This window comes from Pongo abelii, chromosome 11, assembly GCF_028885655.2.
Source record: "Pongo abelii isolate AG06213 chromosome 11, NHGRI_mPonAbe1-v2.0_pri, whole genome shotgun sequence".
In the NCBI taxonomy this organism is placed as follows: Eukaryota; Metazoa; Chordata; class Mammalia; order Primates; family Hominidae; genus Pongo; species Pongo abelii.
This window is the reverse complement of record NC_071996.2, coordinates 127,996,061-128,018,628: the sequence shown is the minus strand read 5'-3', so window position 1 is coordinate 128,018,628 and position 22,568 is coordinate 127,996,061. Positions and strand designations below refer to the sequence as shown.

General features: G+C 37.5%; 1 protein-coding gene across 4 annotated transcripts in view; it reads left to right on the top strand.

Moving 5' to 3' along the window:
• The window catches only part of CUL3 (cullin 3), a 113,636-nt gene that overhangs the window by 50,339 nt on the left and 40,729 nt on the right, over window positions 1-22,568 (top strand). For all 4 annotated transcript variants that reach the window (XM_002812925.6, XM_002812922.5, XM_063713069.1 and 1 more), the window contains 3 exons: window positions 537-650; window positions 21,273-21,433; window positions 22,397-22,511. In XM_002812925.6, the coding sequence (XP_002812971.2) occupies window positions 537-650; window positions 21,273-21,433; window positions 22,397-22,511 (390 nt within the window). The remainder of the gene's footprint in view (window positions 1-536; window positions 651-21,272; window positions 21,434-22,396; window positions 22,512-22,568) is intronic.

The window sequence follows — 22,568 nt, the reverse complement described above, 5'->3', positions numbered from 1 at the left end:
CTAGCGTTAATTCAATTCTTAAAACAATCCTACGAGAAGAATGCTATTTCACATATAAGGAAACTGAGGCACAGAGGTTAAATATTTATCCCAGGTCACCCAGTTTGTTAGGGAGCTGGGATTGGAGCCCAGGTAATTGACTCCAAAATCAGTATTCTCAACCATTATTCAAAGTTGGGGAAGGGAAGGTGTAGTAGGAAATTCAGTAGTAGCATGAAGCCAGTCTTACAGGCCCTTGTAACTTACTATAAGAATATAGGATTTTACTCTTGACAATGATGTCAAGTCATTGGAAGGTTGGGAAATACCTAGGAAGTTGATTTATGTTCTGGAGATCAGAAGAGAAGTCTGTACTATACATATACATTTGATACTCATCTGTGTATAGGTTGTAACTTAAAATATTTCTACTAGCCTATAACATTTCTTTGATTTAAAGATTCCACTTCATTATTTTATTAAACAGATATGTGCATGCCTGTATATATGAGTGTGTGGATGTGTGTGTGCAAACTAATGAACTCTTCTGTTACTAGGTGCGAGAAGATGTACTAAATTCATTGAATAACAACTTTCTTCAAACGCTAAATCAAGCTTGGAATGATCATCAAACAGCTATGGTGATGATTAGAGACATACTAATGTACATGGTAAGTAGAGCTTTTTAAATGTTTTCTTCCTTTAAGCAGTTAAGCATTTGAAGGCTGGGCACGGTGGCTCACGCCTGTAATCCCAGCACTTTGGGAGGCCAAGGTGGGCATATCATTTAAGGTCAGGAGATTGAGACCAGCCTGGCCAGCATGGCAAAACCCTGTCTCTACTAAAAATACAAAATTAGGTGCGGTGGTGGGCACCTGTAATCCCAGCTACTTGGGAGGCTGAGGCAGGAGAATCGCTTGAACTGGGGGGGTGAGCCGAGATCGTGTCACTGTACTCTTACTTGGGCAACAGAGTGAAACTCCGTCTCAAAAAGAAATTAAACATTTCAAAACAATGACTTTCTGTCTAACTTAGTTATAGTACGTCTCAGTGTGGAAGGTGGTTTTTGTTTTTTAAATGAACAGTGCTTTCTGTGTAAGGGCCAACCGAAGCCTATGTGAATAAAAATCTTTTTATTGATTTATTGATTTATTGATTTTGAGGTGGAGTCTCGCTCTGTTGCCCAGGCTGGAGTGCAGTGGCACGATCTCGGCTCACTGCAAGCTCCGCCTTCCAGGTTCACGCCATTCTCCTGCCTCAGCCTCCGATGAGCTGGGGCTACAGGCGCCTGTCACCACGCCCGGCTATTTTTATTTTTATTTTTATTTTTTTTTGTATTTTTAGTAGAGACGGGGTTTCACCGTGTTAGCCAGGATGGTCTCGATCTCCTGACCTCGTGATCTGCCCGCCTCGGCCTCCCAAAGTGCTGGGATTACAGGTGTGAGCCACTGTGCCTGGCCATGAATAAAAATCTTAATTGTTCACATACTTAGTGAATGCTTAGAATGAGAAACTGAAAGGGAATGATTTAATTTTTTTCTTAGTATTTAGCACTTGTCCTTTAAAATGGAAAATATGGAAAAAACTGTATTGACATCTCCTTAAGAGTTGTTAAATGACAATGAGAAACAAAAGCTGAATATTCTCTTACAAGTTTTTAAATCCCAAATTCTTACATCTTCAGTGAGAGAGGATGTCGTATTAATACAAGTATTTTTTCTGATAATCATACACTCATAGCTGCCGTCTGTTTTTCTTAATAGTATATTATTGCAGTGCAATATTGCAGCTAGTCTTGTTTAAGAATATCAGCTTCTTCACATGTATATTCCATTTTTCACCGGCTATTGCTGTATTTTGTTTTTATCAGTCAAGAAAAAAATCCTGTTCAGCAAGATCATTTGGAAAACACTGACTTTGATCTCAGCTGTTTAATAACTTTCAGAGAGATTAAATTCTCAGTTCAAAAAAATTTGGTGCTATAGAATGACGCTAGATTCATTAAGTTTAATTATTGTATCACTCCAAAATTAATAAGTTAATGACTTGTTTTACTTCAGTGTTTATGTGTGTGTATTGGATATAATTATTTTTTCCCAAGGTTTTACCTTTTTATATTTTTATTTCTAGTTTTTTTAGTTTTAATGTAGTGATGAGAGCTTTTCCTAGTTTCTTTTACTTGGTAGAATAAAGCAATGTTTGGAAAGAATTTCCAATGAGAACAAACAGCCGTAAAGTTTTTTGTTCTGCTCTGTGAATTCAGTCAGGCCTGTTACCCCTGGTTTTGTAAGGGCTTAGTGGCAAGGGGGTCAGGGAGAGGCCACTTCACTTTTAAGGGATTTGATAAAAGGTATAACAAATTATTTAGCTTTTCTGAGCATCATTTTTCTCATCCGGTTATAAATTAACCTTGTGTTATCATTTTGAAGTTAAATGAGATGGTATGTGACAACGTATATCATAATATCTGGCATATAAATTTGAAATAAGTTAGCTTGTTGTTTTCGAAGTTGTAGGTATGGTGAGTCTTTAAATTGCATCCTAACTATCTAACAATAAGATAGAAAACCACTTGTAATCTTACGGTTTATTCTTTTGACAAAAGAAGAATTTTAAAATTTTATACACATGCATACTCTGATGTTATTTTTAAAGTGTGTTTTGTTTCAGTCCTCTTCCTCCCTTTTTTTCCTTCTTTTTTTTTTTTTTTGGCAACGAAATCTCAAACCTTGAATTCTGACTCTACACATGGTCAAGAAGTTAATTAGTTCACCCCTCAGGTTCCTCATCTATAAAATGAAAATAATATTAGGTAGAGTAGTCATGAGGCTTAAGTGGAACAATTCATTAAACCACTTATAGGGCTCGGCCCATAGTAACATGCTCATTAGAGATTAACTGGTATTATTTCTTGTCCCTTCATCTTTTCATCAAACCCATTCGGTAGTACCACAGTGCTGCATGAACTGAAAATTCATACAGGGTAGATTGATGCCACTGTTTCACTGTTTGTCGCATCACAGACCTGTGGTCAACCCTTCACACTGCCCAGCAGTTTCACTCTTTTTCTTTAGTCAGCTTGCTCCAGCAGTTATTTCTCTTCAGACCTCCATCTCTCCCTTGGGTTTCCTCCCTTGTAGTAAATGATCTTGCCTTCTGTTTCACAGAGAAAAGAGAAAGCATCAGGTAGGAACTATGCTCATTTTTTGCCACTAAATCTAGAACTTTACTTGTATTTTCTCCCCTTTTATGTTTTTCTTTTTCCCTCCTCTTTTAGTGGAGGGTGGTATCCTCTTCTGTCAGAGGCCATGTCTCAACCTGTGCTGTGGGTCAATCCCTTTCTACCTTGTCATGAATCTTAAGTATTTTAGGGTTCTGCCTTTCATATTGGATCTTACTCAACCAGCATTAAACATGTTCAAGCCACTCACTCAATCCTCAAAATACAATTCTATTAAATTCTCTGGTGAACCCCTGCGCTGTCTCCCAGGATCTGTCGTGTGTCATTCATAGCTAAATGTGTTGTAAGAAATGTTGACATTTGCCATCTTCCTTTTCTCATCTTTCATACACTTTGAATACATTACAGTTAAGCTTCTACCTCAACTATTATGTTAAGTTTTGCCCTTACTAGTATCACCATGGTATCTTTTCATCTCAGAATACAGAGACTGCTAATCCCCATTTTCCTTGTTTGTTTTTTTTTTTAAGCAGCATTTGCCGCAGTTGGTCATTCCTTCGTTCTTCTAACATGTTTCCTTGATTTCTGTAACAAAGAACTCTCTTTGTATGCCTCCTGCCTACCTTCTTACTGTTTCTTAGCCTCTCCTCCTCCTTCAATGACTACTAACTGCCCCCACCATCCCCCCTTAAATAGAGGCATTCCTGGGGTTTAGTCCTAGTTGTTCTTCTCATGGTGCACTCTCTTCACCTTATGTAGCTTCATGTGCCTCTGTGCAGATGATTCCCAAATTATGTCTCTAGCTTCATTTCCTGAGATTCAGACTCATATATTCGTTTGTCTAGTTAATGGAGCCTTCAATTCTCTGAAGTACTTCAAACTTGGCATGTCCAAATGAGCTCATAATCACTACCATTCAGTTGATAATCACTATCATACTGAAACCTGAGAATTATTCTTATAAGTTCTTTCTCCTTACATCATCTGTTGCTAGACTCTCCAGTTTTCTCTTTATTGTCTATTACTCAACATCAAACCACCTTCATTTCTCTCTTGAAATATTCAGTGTTGCTAGTCTTACAGTGTTCACTGGGCTCTTCTCTGTTTTCCATATTGCTCCCAGGATTACTATTTTAAAGCCAAATCTGATCATGTTTCTGCCCTGTTGAAATCCTTCTCTCTCATCTTGGAATTCTTTTACATATCTTCTGTCTGGAAATGTTTGTAGAATTTTTTTTTTCCTTAATGTCGCTTGCTCTACTTATTCTTTATGTCTTATCTTATATTTCTGGTAAGCTTTCCCTGACCCACGTACTCCCCACTGGCTGCAGTTGCTCTCATTGTACCTAGTACTATTCCTTTGCAACATTTATCACAGTCATTAACCAACTGTTCAGTGTGTAGTTTGCCCACTGGACTGTATGAGGATGGAAACAGTGTTTGTGTCACTATTATGTCTTTAATACCTACCACAGCTCCTTGTACAAACTAGGCACTTACATATATCTTTAATGAGTTGGTACAGAGTTATATAGTATGTTTTTTTTTTTTTAATAAACTACACTTTTTAAAAATGCTTATTAAAAATATGCTATTTTAGGCCAGGCACAGTGGCTCACACCTGTAATTCCAGTACTTGGGGAGGCCTAGATGGGTGGATTACTTGAGGCCAGGAGTTTGAGACCAGCCTGGCCAATGTGGTTAAACCCCATCTCTACTAAAAACACAAAAAATTTGCTAGGTGTGGTGGTGCATGCCTATGATCCCAGCTACTCGGGGGCTGAGGAAGGAGAATTGCTTGAACTTGGGAGGCAGAGGTTGCAGGAAGCCAAGATCATGCCACTGCACTCTAGCCTGGGTGACAGAGTAAGATTCTTATCTCAAAAAAAAAAAAAAAAAAAAAAAAAGGCTATTTTAGGTTCAAAAAGAAAGTGTTGATACCTTCATGTTCTACAAGATAAATTTTTTAAATTTTCATATCCTTCATTTACTTCTATTGCCTTTTTATGTGTAGTGTTCTAGGCTTAATTAAAATGTGCTTAAAAGTACATTTTTATGGCTTTTTTTTGTTTTTTGTTTTGTTTTGTTTTTTGAGACAGGTCTTGCTCTGTCGCCCAGGCTGGAGTCCAGTGGTGCTGTCTCGGCTCACTGCAGCCTCCGCCTCCTGGGTTGAAGCGATCCTCCTGCCTCAGCCTCCTGAGTAGTTGGGACTACAGGTGCGTGCCACCACACCTGGCTAATTTTTGTATTTTTGGTAGAGATGGGGTTTCGCCATGTTGGCCAGGCTGGTCTCGAACTCCTGGGCTCAAGTGATCCACCTGCCTCAGCCTCCCAAAGTGTTGGGATTACAGGCATGAGCCACTGTGCCCAACCGAAAGTGCATTTTAAAATTAAGGTAAAATTTAATATACGTTGAAATGAACTAAAGTGTACAAAATGATTTTTGACAAACATATGCACCTCTCTAACTGATACCTCATTGAAGATAAAAATATGCTTTTAATTTTTCAAAAATCAAAAAAGTTTTTCTCTGTGGACATCTCCACTTTTTTTTTTGTAAGACTTTTACCCTTAACCTAGACTCTTAGGTTATATTACCAACTATGCAGGTTTCTTGTGGTTACTGGCTCTAACTATTGGGATTTTAGATCTTAGGCCCAGAGCAGGAAGAGAAAAGAAACTTCACTGTCTGCCCACGTACTACCTACTCAGCTAGCTGACTTTTTTTGTTTTGTTTTGTTTTGTTTTTTTTGAGACAGAGTCTCACTCTGTCGCCCAGGCTGGAGTGCAGTGGCGCGATCTTGGCTCACTGCAAGCTCCGCCTCCCAGGTTCACGCCATTCTCCTGCGTCAGCCTCCTGAGTAGCTGGGACTACAGGCGCCTGCCACGACGCCTGGCTAATTTTTTTTGTATTTTTACTGGAGACAGGGTTTCACTGTGTTAGCCATCATGGTCTCGATCTCCTGACCTCGTGATCTGCCCGCCTTGGCCTCCCAAAGTGCTAGAATTACAGGCGTGAGCCACCAGCCCGGCCTAGCTGACTTACTCTTAACAAGGAGGTGTCTGTGTCTAAAATGTTATGCATGATACTATGGGACACACTCCCTCATGAAAATGTAAATAAAGTCGCAGGTTACATGGAGGTAACCATTGTTCAAAATTTGTCCCACATAACTTTGTTGTTTGGCAGGTTCGGTGTTGCAAAAAGTCAACTCTGCATGTCTCTTGATGGAACATGTGGCCTCTAGTTTCTGCCACTCCACCCCTTCCTAATGCTTGAGACTTGCATTACCTGTTTGGCTCCTGAAAGCATTAAGAGTTTGTAATCCCCGCTTTACTTACGTATGTTAATTTGATTATTCTTTTTTTTTCTTTTTGAGAGGGAGTCTCGGAGTGCAGTGGCACGATCTCAGCTCACTGCAAGCTCCGCCTCCCAGGTTCATGCCATTCTCCTGCCTCAGCCTCCCAAGTAGCTGGGACTACAGGCTCCCGTCACCACACCCAGCTAATTTTTTTTTTTTTTTTTTTTGTATTTTTAGTAGAGACGGGGTTTCACCGTGTTAGCCAGGATGGTCTCAATCTCCTGACCTCGTGATCTGCCCACCTCGGCCTCCCAAAGTACTGGGATTACAGGCGTGAGCCACCACACCCAGCCGATTCATTTTATTAAAGAAATAACTCCATGTTTAGCTTATAAGATAGTTTGGGACTGGTTAATATGTTTCACTTAGAGTTTTAATTATTCAAATAATTAATGATTGGGAAAAGATTTGATGTTACAGAAAGTTTGTTATATACATTATATTACAGCCTGAATTATTGATACAATCTATAAGTATTTATTAATATTTGATTCATTTTTCTCTTTCAAGCTATGAAAATGAATATAATGTTAAGGGAAAATTATAGATAGTATTCCATAGGCTATTGAAGCAATTACAGTTAATGTCAAAGGGAACAAAATGATTTTCTATCTTGATCTTCTGTTAAGAAGGCTAATAGAAGAATTGCTGTGCAAAACTTTATGGAGAATTTCAAAGGTATTTTTGTGTTTCTCCTTGAATTTGTATTTCCAGTCATTTTCACAAACAGCAAAGGTAGAGTAGTATTGCAGATTATTCTGAAAGGAGATTAGAGGGAATAAATTCAAAGGAATGGGAAGAGAGCAACCCAAGAAAGGAGGGTCACTGCTTCTTTGAGCTATTAGGAAAGTCAACAAGGATGGGTAAAGAGATGAAGTGGAGTGTAAAAATAACTTTATGAAGAGGAGAGAAGCTGAGAAACTCTCTTTTGGTATTCTAGTCTCCTTAGTAAGGTAGAAGGTAGGACCATCAGTTTAGGGTGACAGAAGCATGTGAGTTGTTGAGCCCTTAAGGAGTGTGGTAGGCTACTCCCCAGCCCCCCAATCCCAAAATATGTCCATGACTAATCATTGAAACCTGGGAATATTACCTTTATATGGCAAAAGGGACTTTGCAGATGTGATTATGTTACGGATTTTTAGATGAGATTATCCCACGCTGTTCCCCTGGACCTGATGTAATCATACTGGTTCTTACAAGAGAGATGAGTCAGTCAGAGAAAAAAGGTGATATGATTGTAGAAACAGACTGGAGTGATGGACTTTGAAAATGGAGGAGGAGGCACTAGTCGAAGAAGACAGATGGCCCCTAGAAAAGCAAGGAAATGGGTGCTCCCTGAGAGCCTCCAGAAGGAGCCAGCCCTGCCAACGTCTTTGCTTTAGCCCGCTGAAACTGATTTCAGTTTTCTGAATTCTAGAATATAAGAGAATAGATAAACCACAAATTTGTGGTAGTTTTTACAGCAGCAATAAGAAACTAATACAAGGAAAAAATGGAATGCTCACTGTGCTGTGATCAACTAGGTGTAAATAAATGGATTATCTATAGTTGTGAGGGGATAATTTAGGTGAGTTGGCACAAATTTTGTATAGTGGAGCCAGTTAGAGTTTGACCTTTTTCCAGGGTACTTAGCCTCAGAGAAGAGTGTTCAAAATAAGGAAAACCCACTGATAGAATTCTCCCTCTTGGGTGTGGGGGAGAATTCTAAGATAGTAGCATCTTTGAAATGGTTGCTGTGGGTCTGTGCTGTTAAAGGAAGCAAGTGAATCTCATATGGTGTATGAAATAGAAGTATTACGTACTTGGGATCAGTAGACCTGGAGATCTAGTGAGAATGAGAAATGGGATCGTTCAAGTGTAACAAAGTAGGAGAGGTGGGAAGAAAAAGATGATCTTCAATGCCAGAGTTATTTGATGTCTTCTAATGATGAGGTTCAAGGTTTGCTTATATCAATGTGTGGCTGGAGGGAATCTTGATAAAATGAAAGATTAAAATTTAGGCATCTTTAAGGAGTGTGTCAGATTGCTCATTAGCGTGAATGTTGTAGTGCGAATGTTGCTCATAGTGCGAACCAAAGGTAATAGGTGGCAAGGAGCAGAGTTTAGATGAATACTATACGCTATTTGCTAAAGCTACCGTGGAGAATTTGTGTGCCTTTTTGGAGGCCAGAAGATAGGATAAGAACATAGAGATGATGGAGTCTGTGGGTCTGTGTTTTCTCATGTAGATTTTGATGATTTTAGCTCTTTAAAAAGTTTGTTCACAATATTCTAGGTTGCACATTTAGAGAATTTTGAAAATAACTATATTCTGGAAAAGCACAGATAGATTAAGAATTTTCCTGGCACTTTCTCTGCTTTCAGAATGATGTACTAGAAGAAACAGGATGCAGTGACTTTTGGGCTATACCTCTTCAACATTTTGACTGACTTTGCTTTTGTAAGAAAGGTCTTTTTAAGACAGACTTTCCCCATTTGTGCTGTAATTTTTATAGCTATGACTGCCAGTATCCACTACCCCGGCATCTTTTTATAGTTAGAAGCCACGTACTAGGCCTTATGTCAAGGAAACCAGGGCATCATGAAATACCGTAAAGGTTAAGAATGTGCCGATAATAAGGGTTTCTTCCTTCCTTAAATTCCTGCTTCTTTTTTATTTTATTTTTCTTACTACTTAAGAATGTTATTTAATATTTTTCAGCCCCTATCTGAAACGGATTAATAGAACAGTAAACTTTTTTTTTTGAGACTTAGTCTTGCTCTGTTGCCCAGGTTGGAGAATGATAAACTTGATCGCTGTGCCTTGTGAACTGTTTTCTGGGTATATGCAGTGATGATTTTAGCAGTCCATGACATTAAGTTTAGGAAGGCAAGTATTCATTGTTTACACTGCCTAACATGAAGTGGACCCTGTAGTCAGAAATAGAGCACATTATTTCTTTTTCTTTTCTTTTTTTTTTTTTTTTTTTTGAGACGGAGTCTCCCTCTGTCGCCCAGGCTGGAGTGCAGTGGTGCAATCTCAGCTCACTGCAGCATTCGCCTCCTGGGTTAAGCGATTCTCCTGCCTCAGCCTCCTGAGTAGCTGGGATTACAGGCGCCCCCCACCACGTCCAGCTAATTTTTTGTATTTTTCTTAAAGATGAGGTTCACCATGTTAGCCAGACTGGTCTCGAACTTTCGACCTCAGGTGATCCACCTGCCTCGGCCTTCCAAAGTGCTGGAATTACAGGCATGAGCCACAGTGCCCCGCCCAGAAATACATCACATCTTGATAGGGTAAAGGGAATGAACTTGTGTACATAAAGTGGACTCTGACAATGTATATAGGAAGTTTGGAGTAGTGAGAAAAATGTTTAATGTGAGTTAAGAAACTAGTTCCTGCTTTGTCACTAACTTGCTTAAGTTATTTACCCTCTCAAGACTCTTGTTTCCTTATCTGTAAAATTATTGGACAAGAGATCTGATTCTTATCTTTTGGGAGTCATAGATCCTTTGGAAAATGGTGATATTTCATGAACTCTCCTGGAAGAGGCAGGCATGTGTGCATGCACATGCCATAGAACACATACTTTGTGCAGTTTCAAGGGGTTTATGGGTGCCTGAAACCTATCTATGGAATCTGTAAGAATATGTTGATTAGATTATTTTAAATGTTAGAGCCCTTTTAGCTCTTAAGTTTTATACCATCTTAAAACTGAAAGTGAACAGCTAGATGTAGTGTCTGAGGAATTACGATAATGAAGGAAGAAAACAGGGTGGATTAAGTTGATCACAGTTTCTTTAGGAACTCTTCAAGTAGGTTAATATAAACCTTCCTTGGCTGAGTCTCCCCAACACTGCTACTCAAAAGAGCAAATAATACTTTCACCCTTGGTGTGTGCCAGGCACTGTTTAAGCACTTTATGTATGTTAATTTATTTAATCCTAACAATATTATTATCTTATCATTATTTTTGTTATTTTTAAGCAATACTTTAGGAGATCAATAAAACAAAAAAAAATTGTGTTTGTTTGAAGGTAAATGTTTTTCCGAATGCATAACAACAGATACCATTTATTACATACCTGTATCACTGTGCCACATGTTTTAAATACTTGACCTTAAAGTTGAATGTTATCTCCATTTTTGTGGATGAAAAACTGAAGTTAGAAAGATTAAGAATGAGGTTAGAGAGATTAACCTGCCAAAATCATACATTTACTGAATAACTGGAGTAGAACATTGGGTTTAAGCCTTTGAATTTGCAGTGTTTGATTTTTGATTCAAATTTGAATTTAGAATTTGATTCTAAAGCTCATGGTCTTCACCACTGTGCTCTATCATTCACCTCAGTGCAAAAGAATTACATTAATTGACTGTTTAATAGAGTTTATGATAAACCCAGAGTTTTAAGGTGTATCACTTGTTCCATATATTGAAGTATTTAGTTTGTTTACATTTAAAATAATTACTGATACATTTGGGTTTAAATTTACTGTGCTGTTTTTTTTCTGTCTCATCTGTTTTTTATTACTTTCCTCAGCTTTTTTTTTTTTTTGCTTTCTTTAGATTAATAAGTGTATTTTATTACCCCCACCCCCCTTAGCTTATTATTTACATGTTATTATTATTTTAGTAGTTATCTTAGATATTATATTCATTAGATTAGTTTTTTGTTTTGTTTCTCACCACTTTCTGAGTAGGGCAAAGGTCTTAGAACATTTTGACTTCTTGGGGTTTTTCCCCTTTGGTTTTTATGCTTTTGATCCTGGGTTGTTTTTGTTTTGTTTTGTTGGGGAAAGGGGCAAGCATTGGTGTTTTAAAATTTGAATTCCAGTATTGTGTGTGAAAAATTGTGGAGTCCCTGCATGATACCTTCCTCCAAAGTAAATTTAATTTTGTTCCGGCAGGCAGGTAAAGTACAGTCAGATCACCATGACCTAGTTGAGGCTAGCTTTTAGTTAGTGTTGGTCTGTTAACAGTTTGCCTTTATTTCCAGGACATACCTATTCACAGAGCATAGTTCCTCTGGGGTCTGAACTGAAAGAAAGCCTGAGGTGTTTGCCAGGTTGCCTTCTGAATTAATGTTCCTAGAATTCTAACAGTTGTCTCTTCAGCACAGATCTTCAGCCTCCCTTTGATACTTTCTGTTTGGATTCTTGGTGTCATCACCCCTTGCTTAGGGTGCTGTATCAGTAAACATCTCAGTGAAAAATTTCTTGCAGAATTTGCGGCTCTTTGTATTTATCTCCTCTTCAGAACCTTGACCTCTTAAGTCCTAGCTGCTTGGTAACCAACTCCACTTTTGTCTTTCTGGTTGAGCTCTTATTTCCAGTCCTCCAAATACTGCAAGTGACTGAAGGGAACCAGTGAAGGCTGGTATGGGGCTCCTCTCAGTATGTTTGCCTTTTCTCTGGCCCCACAAGTCTGGGTTGCTTTTGTTACTCTTGGTGCTTTTAAACACTGGGGGTTTTCGGTTTTTTTTTTTTATTGTGGTCAAATACATATAAAATTTACCATCTTACCCTTAAGTGTGCAGTTCAGAGCTATTAAGTGTACGTTCACATTGTTGTACAGAGCTGTCACCACCATCCTCTCCAGAATTCATCTTGCAAAACTGAAATTCTGTACCCACTAAACAGTAACTTTCCATTTTCCTCTCCACAAAGCCTCTGCCAGCTACCATTCTACCTTCTCTGTTTATGATTTGATCACTCATTACCTCATGTAAGTGGAATCATAAGGTGTTTGTCCCTTTGGGACTGGCATATTTCACTTAGCATGGCCTTAAGGTTCATCGTATTACAGCATATGTGAAAGTTTACTTCCTTTCTAAGGCTGCGTAATACTGCATTGTATGTGTAGACCACATTTTGTTTATCTGTTCATCTGTTGATGGACACTTGAGTTGTTTTCACCTTTTGGCTACTGTGAATAGTGTTGCTATGAACACGAATGTATAAATACCTCTTCAAGATGTGCTTTCATTTCTTTTGGGTGTATACCCAGAAGTGGAATTAGTGGATCCTATGTTAATTGTTTTTGTAATTTTTGAGGAACTGCTATATTGCTTTCCACAGCAGCTGTACCATCTTAGGTTCCCACCAACAGTGCACGAGAGCTCTAATTTCTCCACATTCTTGTCAAAACTCGTGTTTTGTGGTTTTTTTTGATAGTAACTCTTCTAATGGGTATGAGGTGGTAGTTTTTTATTTTCATCCAGCTTTTATAGTTGTTCTTCCAGGGGAGTTGGTCTTACAAAAGCTCTTCTTTCAGTACTAAAGGTGGAATAACATTTTGAGGTAGATGTTATTTTACAGATGAGGCAACTGAGACAGATACTAAGGTCACACTTAGTAACTGGCAGAGACAAGACTGAAACAGAGGCTATTTGGTTCTTGAATCAGTGCTCTTAACCACTGAATTGTATTGCTTCTCTAATACAGGTCTTCTTTCCTGAAAGATACAGTCTTATAAATTAATTGCTCTAAGACCTCAAAGTGTGATTAACTGGTTTTTTTTCCTCTGACCTCTAGATTATTAAATTTGAAGTAGAGAACAGTGTTTTTATTTTATGATTTATTGCAGTTTACACAACTTTAGAGAAACATGGGTTTGATTTGTCCAGTATCTTGGTAGAGAATTCTTAAATGGAAATTATTTTTAAATAAAATTTTTTCACAACTGTGTTTTTCTTGTTAAAATTTTTCAGACCCCTGAGAAGGATTTTTTTTTTCTTTTTTCTTTTTTTTTTTTTTTGAGACGGTGTCTCACCCTGTCACCCAGGCTGGAGTGAAGTGGCAGGATCTTGACTCACTGCAAGCTCCGCCTCCCGGGTTCATACCATTCTCCTGCCTCAGCCTCCCAAGTAGCTGGGCTACAGGCTCCCGCCACCATGCCTGGCTAATTTTTTTGTATTTTTTAGTAGAGATGGGGTTTCACTGTGTTAGCCAGGATGGTCTCGATCTCCTGACCTCGTGATCCGCCTGCCTCGGCCTCCCAAGAAAGATTTTAAGAAAATTTTTACTGTGGTGGAAACTCGGAGCTTTTCAGTACTGGCTAAGTCTACACCAGGTTTTTTGACACCATATCATATGCTGCTCTACCAGATTTATCAGTAATATTTTTATATCTAGAAATATTTATCTGTACACTTAACTAATTCATATGTTACTGGTGCTGTTTTTGAAGTGTAGTCAGTTACTGGTATCACAGAAAGTATTGAGACAGTTCTTTAAACTTCGATCTAATTATCATTAGACTTCTTTTCCCCCACTATGATTCTGCAGTAGAAACTTTTTGCTACTTTTCTGCTCATTTAAAATTTTTCTATTTCTGTCTTCATTGTGTTAAACCTTTTTAAATCTGTATTTATTTCATGATTTGAAAGTGAACTCTGTTTGAAAATATTTTATTACTTGTTAATGGAGGATTACCTTAGTGATTAAATTTGGTAAGGCAGGTTCTAGCATGTTTTGACAGACTTGCCATAGAGTTATTTGCCTCTTTTTTTTTTTTTATGTGAGTTTAACTTTTCAGGGTTTATCTCTAGCTTACTAGCAGAATAAGTATTTAATATTTATAAAGATTTTTTAACCCTGTTTACATTTGTCTTTTCGTGTTGTCTTTTACAGTAGTAGACAAAAACAGTTACAGATGTTCTTAGTATGAGGATAAGAAACTGAAAGAAGAACTATTTAAGAGTTTGATTAACCAGCTTGACAGTTAGCTTAAAAAACCAACTTTCACAGCAATTCACACATTGTTTAACTTTTTTTTTTTTCCTAAATAAATAGCTACTGCTGGCCATATGTGGGACCCAGGTAGAGGATAGATGAATAAATACTAATAAATAACCATCCTTGGTCTATTAGTAGTAGTATTAAAAGTACTGAACTACTTTGAGAGGCCGAGGCGGGTCAGGAGTTCGAGACCAGCCTGGCCTAACATGGTGAAACCCCAACTCTACTGAAAATACAAAAATTAGCCGGGCATGGTGGCACATGCCTGTAATCCCAGCTACTAGCGGGGCTGAGGCAGGAGGATCACTTGAACCTGGGAGGCGGAGGTTGCAGTGAGCCAAGATCGTGCCACTGCACTCCAGCCTGGGCAACAGAGCGAGACTGTCTTAAAAAAAAAAAAAAAGTACGAAACTACTGGACTTTAAAGCAAACATATTATTAAAAGCTCCCTTAAACTTTGTGATAGAACCAGAGGACTCTCGTATTTATATTTATACTAAGCTTTCAGAGTTGAATGTGACCCAAAGGTTAGTTTTAGAATTTGTTCTCAAACACCTGTTTACTCAGAGTTACAAATGAAACATTAGATAGGAATGATAAAATAACAATTTTTAAGTTGTTTCTTTCGTTGGGTGCACCATTGATTTTGCCCAGAACCCATTTATCCTAGCTTGCTTTTCTGTAACATAATGACTATTAAAAATATTTACTAAACTTTTTCTTGCAGGTAAATTAAGTAGTAAGAGTTAAGTTGTTTTTTGGACTTCATTGTCACATTTGTTTTTATTTTAACTTTTTATTTGATTTGTTTGTAATGCCACTCCCTGAGTAATGAAACTATTTAGCGCACTTTAAGAGACACCCCTTGACTTTGCATAGGTTTAGCTTCCATAGGAACTGTATTTTTGCATCGTGTATCTTGACACCTTTGAGCATACTTTTATGTGCTGAATTTGATTTCTTATACATCATTTAACTATTTAGATATGTTGGTAGGGTGAAGAGGAAAAGACACATCTTTGCCAAAATGGTGGAAGTAGTAATACCTGTTGTCTTGTAGGGCCAAGCATTTTGTTTGTTGGTGTCCTCGTGTCTTCTGGGCATGCAAAGAGCCCTAGGTCTTGAGTAAGCATTTGCAGGAGTTTTCCATGGAGGTCACCTGGTTGAGCTTTCCTTTTCTTGTGGCTTAGAAAGACTCCATCTGTCTCCACTCCAACTCCTGGAGACCTGCCTGTCCTAGTTGATGTTTTAAAACAGGTGGTGCTTTTGTATTTTTTTATCCAGCCTTTATAGTTCTTGGCAGGGAAGTTGGTCTTAAAAGCTATTTATTTTCAGGACTAGAAGTGGAAATGAGTGGAATAGCATTGTGAGATAGATGTTATGTTACAAATGAAGTGCTTATGTTGCAAATGAAGTTGGTTTATCAAGCTTACTGTATGGATGAAGTCAGATGCAGAACCAGCTGTGAAAAGCGGGGCATGAGATGGTTCCCCACCATTGGCTCCTGTCTCTCACCACAGGTCCACCTAGCTTGTGAAAGTTTTTGCTCATTGCAGGCCTGCTTGGCCAAGGAATAGCAACCCTTGAGAGAGAACTGTAAATAGAGATTTAAAATGTGATTTATCTCTGTGGTGATGAAACTCACATCCCTTTATGTAAATATAATGCTTGACTCACATTAGGCTTTCGAACATGTTTTTCAGAACATTTTATATTTAAAATGCCTGTTTTGGGCTTTAAAAAGGCAAGTAGAAAAAGCCACCAACTTTCTATCTCTGCTAAGCTCTCTTTAGTAGATAAGTGACTAATGTCAAACTCATACTACATTTTGGTCAAAGCCTGGGATTAAGACATTTTAAAATCAGTCTTTAATTTTTTTTTTTCTGTTTTGGAATGATTTTTTAAATCTTGTTCATACTTTGAGTTTGCTAGTTAGAGGTTAACCGGAGCCGGGACTTTTAAAAAAAATCTTAAAAAATAGACACATAAAAATTAAAACCTCACAAGAATTTAAATATTAGAATCATATCATGTGCATATCACAAGTTTACTGTGAATATATGTATACATTCCCGTTTAACATATGCACACAAATACTCAAGGGTTACGCATCTGTACCCTTAATTGTACTTGATGGTAATTAATCATACATGTCAGACATTTAATATAAATGATTATTTAGTATTACTATTAATAGTTTTATAGAGGCACACGTAAGTTTCTGTGTTTCTTCTCCATTTATTAGCTCTTTTTTATCTATAATGAAATTTTAGGGTTATCAAGTTTTTCTTAATATTATATGTCATTTAATTATAATCACACACATCTTGACAGTCTCAAGTTGAAAGACAAAGGCTTAGCTCTTATACCACAGTAACCCATGGCTTTAAACATTCTATGTTCTGCCTACACCTTCCAGCTTCAGGTTGATTTTATCTCTTATCCGAAATGCTTGTGACCATAAGTGTTTCCAGATTTCGCATTTTGGGGGGATTTTGGACTATTTGCATATACATAATGAGAGATTGTGGGGATGGAACCCATGTGCTAAACATAAAATTCATTTATGTTTTATATACACCTTATATACGTAGCCCAAAGGTAATTTTGTACAATATTTTAAGTAATTTGTACATGAAATAAAGTTTTGACTGCAACCCGATGCATGAGGTCAGTTGTGGAATTTACTTGTGGCATCATGTTGATGCTCAGAGTTTCAGAGTTTGGAGAATTTTAGATTTCAGATTTTTGGATTGGGGTGCTCAAAACTGTATGTGTTCTCATCACATGCCTTGGCTTCCTTTACTGAAGCATCATTTTCGTCTATACACAGCATTCCTGAAGAATTCATCAGTTCTGACTGATGTCTTTCTGCCTTTTTGCCAGAGGGCTTAAGATAGCAGACATTGTAGGCCATAAGGTAAAAGATTTACCTCCTTTAGTAGCGATACCATCACTGTGCTTAAAGTTGGGACAGGGGAAATCCAAGCCATGGGAGACCGATAACAAATAGAAAGGGAAGAAGTAGTGAAGTGTACATGTATTTGATCCTGTATGTGTATTATTTTTTGGTGAGAGGATTAAGTTTCATAGGAAATGATATTAATGTTTTAGAGATTATCTTTACCAGCCGTTTGTTTTACTGAGGGACACAATGAATAAGTGACTTACTTAAGGTCACGTAGCCAGTTAACAGTAGAGCCAGGATCATATAAAGAATTTCTAACTTCACATGAAATATTATTGTTACTATTAGAGGTTTTGTATTAAAAAATTTACCATAAGTGATAGATCCCCCTTAGAAAAGTTTGATAATTTCCATATAGCCCAGTAATTCCTTTCTTAGAATCTACCCAAGAAAAATGAAAGCATATGTCCACAAAAATATTGTACCCAAATGTTTATAGCCACATTATTCATAATAGACAAAAAATGGAAACAACCCAAAGTATCCATCAGCTTATAGATAAGCAAAATGTGGTGTATCCATGCAATGGAGTGCTGTTTAGCCCTAAACAGAAGGAAATACTGTTGTATGTTACAACATTAATAAACCTTACAAACTTTATGCTTAATGAAGGAAATCAGACACAAAAGATTACATATTACAGGATAATTATATGAAATGACCAGAAAAGGAAATTTATAGAGACTGAAAGCAGGAGTGAACAAAGGACTTGTCAGAATTGCCACTACTTCTATTCTAGCTGCAAATCCCGATAAAAGATTCTCTCACTACTGTTAGGCTACTTTTCCAATATAATCTTCCATATTCTTCACTTACCAGTTGAACTTTGTGCTTATTGAAGTTCTGTTGTATTTTTCAATCCTGTGTATTCGAATTGTACTTATTAATATATAATTTAATATTGTGTAAATTGATAATATCTTGTGGAAAAAAAATTTTATTTGGCAAGCTAGATTGGATGCTTTGGAAAGACTTCATAAAAGCAAATGGCTACATACTGGTTTGAATTAAGTGTAGGTAATTTAAGACATTGGAGTGAAAATAGTAAAAAAATCTAGAAGGATTTTACATTCAGATTACTTCACAGATGCCTCTAGTTCATGCTTCACCTCAATGAAACTGAGCTAGGAATGCTAGACAGTTTATTATGTATGAGTGTTTATAAGTACACTATTTGTTTTCTTTTTGAAATGGGGTCTTGCTGTGTCATCCAGGCTGGAGTACAGTGGCACTGTCTCGGCTCACTGCAGCCTCTGTCTACTGGGTTGAACTGATTGTCCTGCCTCAGCCTCCCGAGTAGCTGGGACTACAGGTGCGCAACCACACGCCCGGCTAATTTTTGTATTTTTAGTAGAGACAGGGTTTCACCTTATTGGCCAGGCTGGTCTCAAACTCCTGACCTCAAGTGATCTGACTGCTTCGGCCTCCCAAAGTGCTGGGATTACAGGCGTGAGCCACCGCACCTGGCCTGTATGTATACAATCTTGAGCTCCAGTCACAGGACTCATTTTCAAAGAGAGTCCTGATGTCTGAATGAACGTTTATATTTTTAAATTAAAATGTTTAGGATGCAAGTGTGTGTATATGTTTAATAGTTTCCCTGTTTACTACCTGTCTTTAGCCATTCAGATAGTGGTTTTGATCACGTTGGTTAAAAGGTATTCTCCTGTCTCTGGTGCTTTTCTGTACAATATATACTTATATGTAGAACTTAGAAAAATCAAATTTATAAAATAGTTTAAGCAATAATAGTGATTATTTTTATAATAGAAGGGATTCTTGTTGGTTTTTGAATTATTAAATTTATGCTAGTTTTTATTATGTACATATTGTTCTGTGCTGAGAAGTAAAACACAATTAGTTACGACAGTAGGAAAAGGTTGGGCCTAGAGGTCATGTGAGATGAAAGAGGAGGTTTACAGGCAGTGGCTCACACCTGTAATCCCAGCACTTTGGGAGTCCGAGGCGGGTGGATCACGAGGTCAGGAGATCGAGACCATCCTGGCCCACATGGTGAAGCCCCGTTTCTACTAAAAATACAAAAATTAGCTAGGCGTGGTGGCAGGTGCCTGTAATCCCAGCTACTTGGGAGGCTGAGGCAGGAGAATCACTTGAACCTGGGAGGTAGAGATTGCAGTGAGCCGAGATCGCACCACTGCACTCCAGCCTGGTGATAGAGCGAGACTTCCTCTCAAAAAAAAAAACAGTGTCAGCTATCAAAAGAAAGGAGGGAGGCTGGGCTCAGAGGCTCATGCCTGTAATCCCAGCATTTTGGGAGGCCAAGGAGGGCAGATCACAAGGTCAAGAGATTGAGACCATCCTGGCCAACATGGTGAAACTCTGTCTCTACTAAACATACAAAAATTAGCTGGGAGTGGTGGCAGGCGCCTGTAGTCCCAGGTACTCAGGAGGCTGAGGCAAGACAATCGCTTAAACCCGGGAGGCAGAGTTCACAGTGAGCCAAGGTCACGCCACTGTACTCCAGCCTGGTGACAGAGCAACACCCTGTATCAAAAAAAAAAAAAAAAAAGGGAGGGATGTGGTCAGAGGGAAACTTGGAATTTAAGATCTTGAGGATGGAAGTGCGAAGTCCAAGAAGTTCAAAGTCATCAATAAGCATTTTGAACTCATCAAAATTGATGTTAAGATTTCAAAAATGTGAGCTTGTGCTGAGATTATATAGAATGTAGAAATGTGAGCACTGAAGAAGACAATATAAAAAATAGCTTTCCTTGTTATTAGGTGTTATACCATCTTACAAGATGAATGAAAGGAGAAGGTTGGAGGAATGATGTCATATGAAGCAAGGACTGCACGTAGAGAATTTAATTAAGATTGTTTGGGGCCGGGCATGGTGGCTCACGCCTGTAATCCCAGCACTTTGGGAGGCCAAGGTGGGCAGATCACTTGAGGTCAGGACTTTCGAGACCAGGCCAACTGATGAAACCCCGTCTCCACAAAAAAATTAAAAGATTAGCCAGGCATGATGGTATATGCCTGTAATGTCAACTACTCAGAAGACTGAGGCAGGAGAATTGCTGGAACCCAGGAGGAAGAGGTTGCAGTGAGCCGAGATGGCACCACTGTACTCCAGCCCAGACAACAGAGTGAATGAGACTCCATCTCAAAAAAAAAAAAAGTTTGGAAAGTTGATTAATATTATTCTGGTTACATTGTTAATATGGTAGAGATCTGTTCATGTTCACCTTATCGTTAGCTATAACCTGTAGATTCATGTTCAAGAATCTGGTGAAAGATATGGGCTTTCTTTCCAAAGTACTTAAGCGTGAACATATAATAACTTAATAATTTTAGAAGGCTCACAGACCCACCAAAGCCCAGAGAGATGCTTGTTGAGACGAGAAAGGAATTATATTACTAATCCTTCTGTGCATTACAAAAAACAGTAGTTTTATTTCAGCGTATTTTGCTATCAATATGGATTTTCAGGGAATGCACAGCACTTCTGGATTATCTGTGCGCTATAAACTGAGATATCTATAATCATGTTGGTAAGAACGTGAAAGTAATAATCTGTTTGAAGTGACAGTAAGTAGAGGTGTTTTAATTATGTAATACTTAATGCTGCTCTATTTTATGCATTAAAGCCTTTTAAATATTTATCAGTAACAATCAATCTAAGTTGTATAAATCCGTACTTTATTCAACTCTCAATTTTACTTCAAAGAATATGATCTTCAAGTACAGTATTTAAGAACGAACCATGTTTGAGTATGCTGTAGCTTTGGGGAGAAAGTGTGCTACCTTACTATTTACCTTTTTTACTCTGTTTTTTTATTCCTGGCTATGATGCTTACTTTTTACTCTTTTTCTTTAGGTAAATGGGCCACCATTTATAGCCATTGTCAATTGTAAAAACTTAACTTTATGTAACTTGAGAGGTGCTAGAAAGTTGCACATTGCTTAAGATCGTTTGAAGTGTTTCTTACCTGAAAAATGATTGCTTTTGGAATTTTATTTCCTTTATTTGTTATTGTAGCACACAATAATTATTATGTTCACAAGAACTGTACTCATATTTATATGACTTTAACTGTAGGACCGTGTGTATGTACAACAAAATAATGTGGAGAATGTCTACAATTTGGGATTAATTATTTTTCGAGATCAAGTTGTACGTTATGGGTGTATTAGGGATCATCTACGGCAAACTCTATTGGATATGATTGCAAGAGAGCGGAAAGGAGAAGTTGTAGACAGGTAAAATTTCTCTCTTTACTCTTGTGGTTTTGGTTTTAGTGATTATATCTTGAGAACGATTCACTGTCTTAGTTTTATTAAAATAAATAAAAGTTTGAATGTTCAGCACATTGGGAAAATCCTCAGAAACTTAGTATCAGAGTTAACAGTTACCCAGAATTTAATTTGAAAGCACACATCTTTTATATTTTTAGAAGAGACTATCCTAAGCTTTTATTTAATATGCTTTTCAGCTAGCCGTCACTTTTGGCTTTTCATTTATTTTTCATGCCAGCATTTTTTTTCTTTTTTTCTGTGTAATAACATTCGTATTTTTTTTTCTTTAAGGGCTTTTGTCTGTCCTTCATTCCTGACATTTTTGAAGAAAACTATTGAACATAGTCTAAAATGACTAAGAACTGCTGTGCCCCTTTTAAGTCAGATTTCATCCCCCTTCATAACAATGATTGCAGTGTCATTTTGGTGATGCTGCAGCTAAAGTGGCTTGAAATGCAAGATTTTTTTCTCTCCTTATCTGTTTTCAGAACAGCTGTTGGTTGAAAACGTGTAAAGTTCTTTTTATGGTGCTTGATCAGGATTGTCCAAAATCCATGTAGTGCAAAAAGTTATATTGCCCAGGAGTAGCTGTATATTGGACCCATGTCTGGTAGTACAGCTTAATTTGCCTATCTCCCTCTCTCCCTTCTTCCAGACAAACATCCTCTCTGTGTTTTCAAATACATAGAAATATTTAGACATTTTAGAGTAAGAACACCTTGAGAGAAATAGCTGTGCAGTCAAGATATGCTTTCCAACTTAAAATTAGGCTAAATCCTTTTGTTTTACATGATTGGCCTATTGGAGATTGGTCACTTCAGTAAGAGTTGAATGTCCTGAAGATATTTTTACCTACTTCTTTTGTAATTTTTATGTGAATTTTTTAATGTAATTTAATTATCAAGTGATAATAACTTTTTTCGACAGAGGCGCAATAAGAAATGCTTGCCAGATGTTAATGATTTTAGGTCTCGAAGGAAGATCAGTCTATGAAGAAGATTTTGAGGCTCCTTTTTTGGAAATGTCTGCAGAATTTTTTCAGGTAATCCATGAAAATTTAAATAAATAATCTTTTAAGATATTCTTAATGTTATTTTAA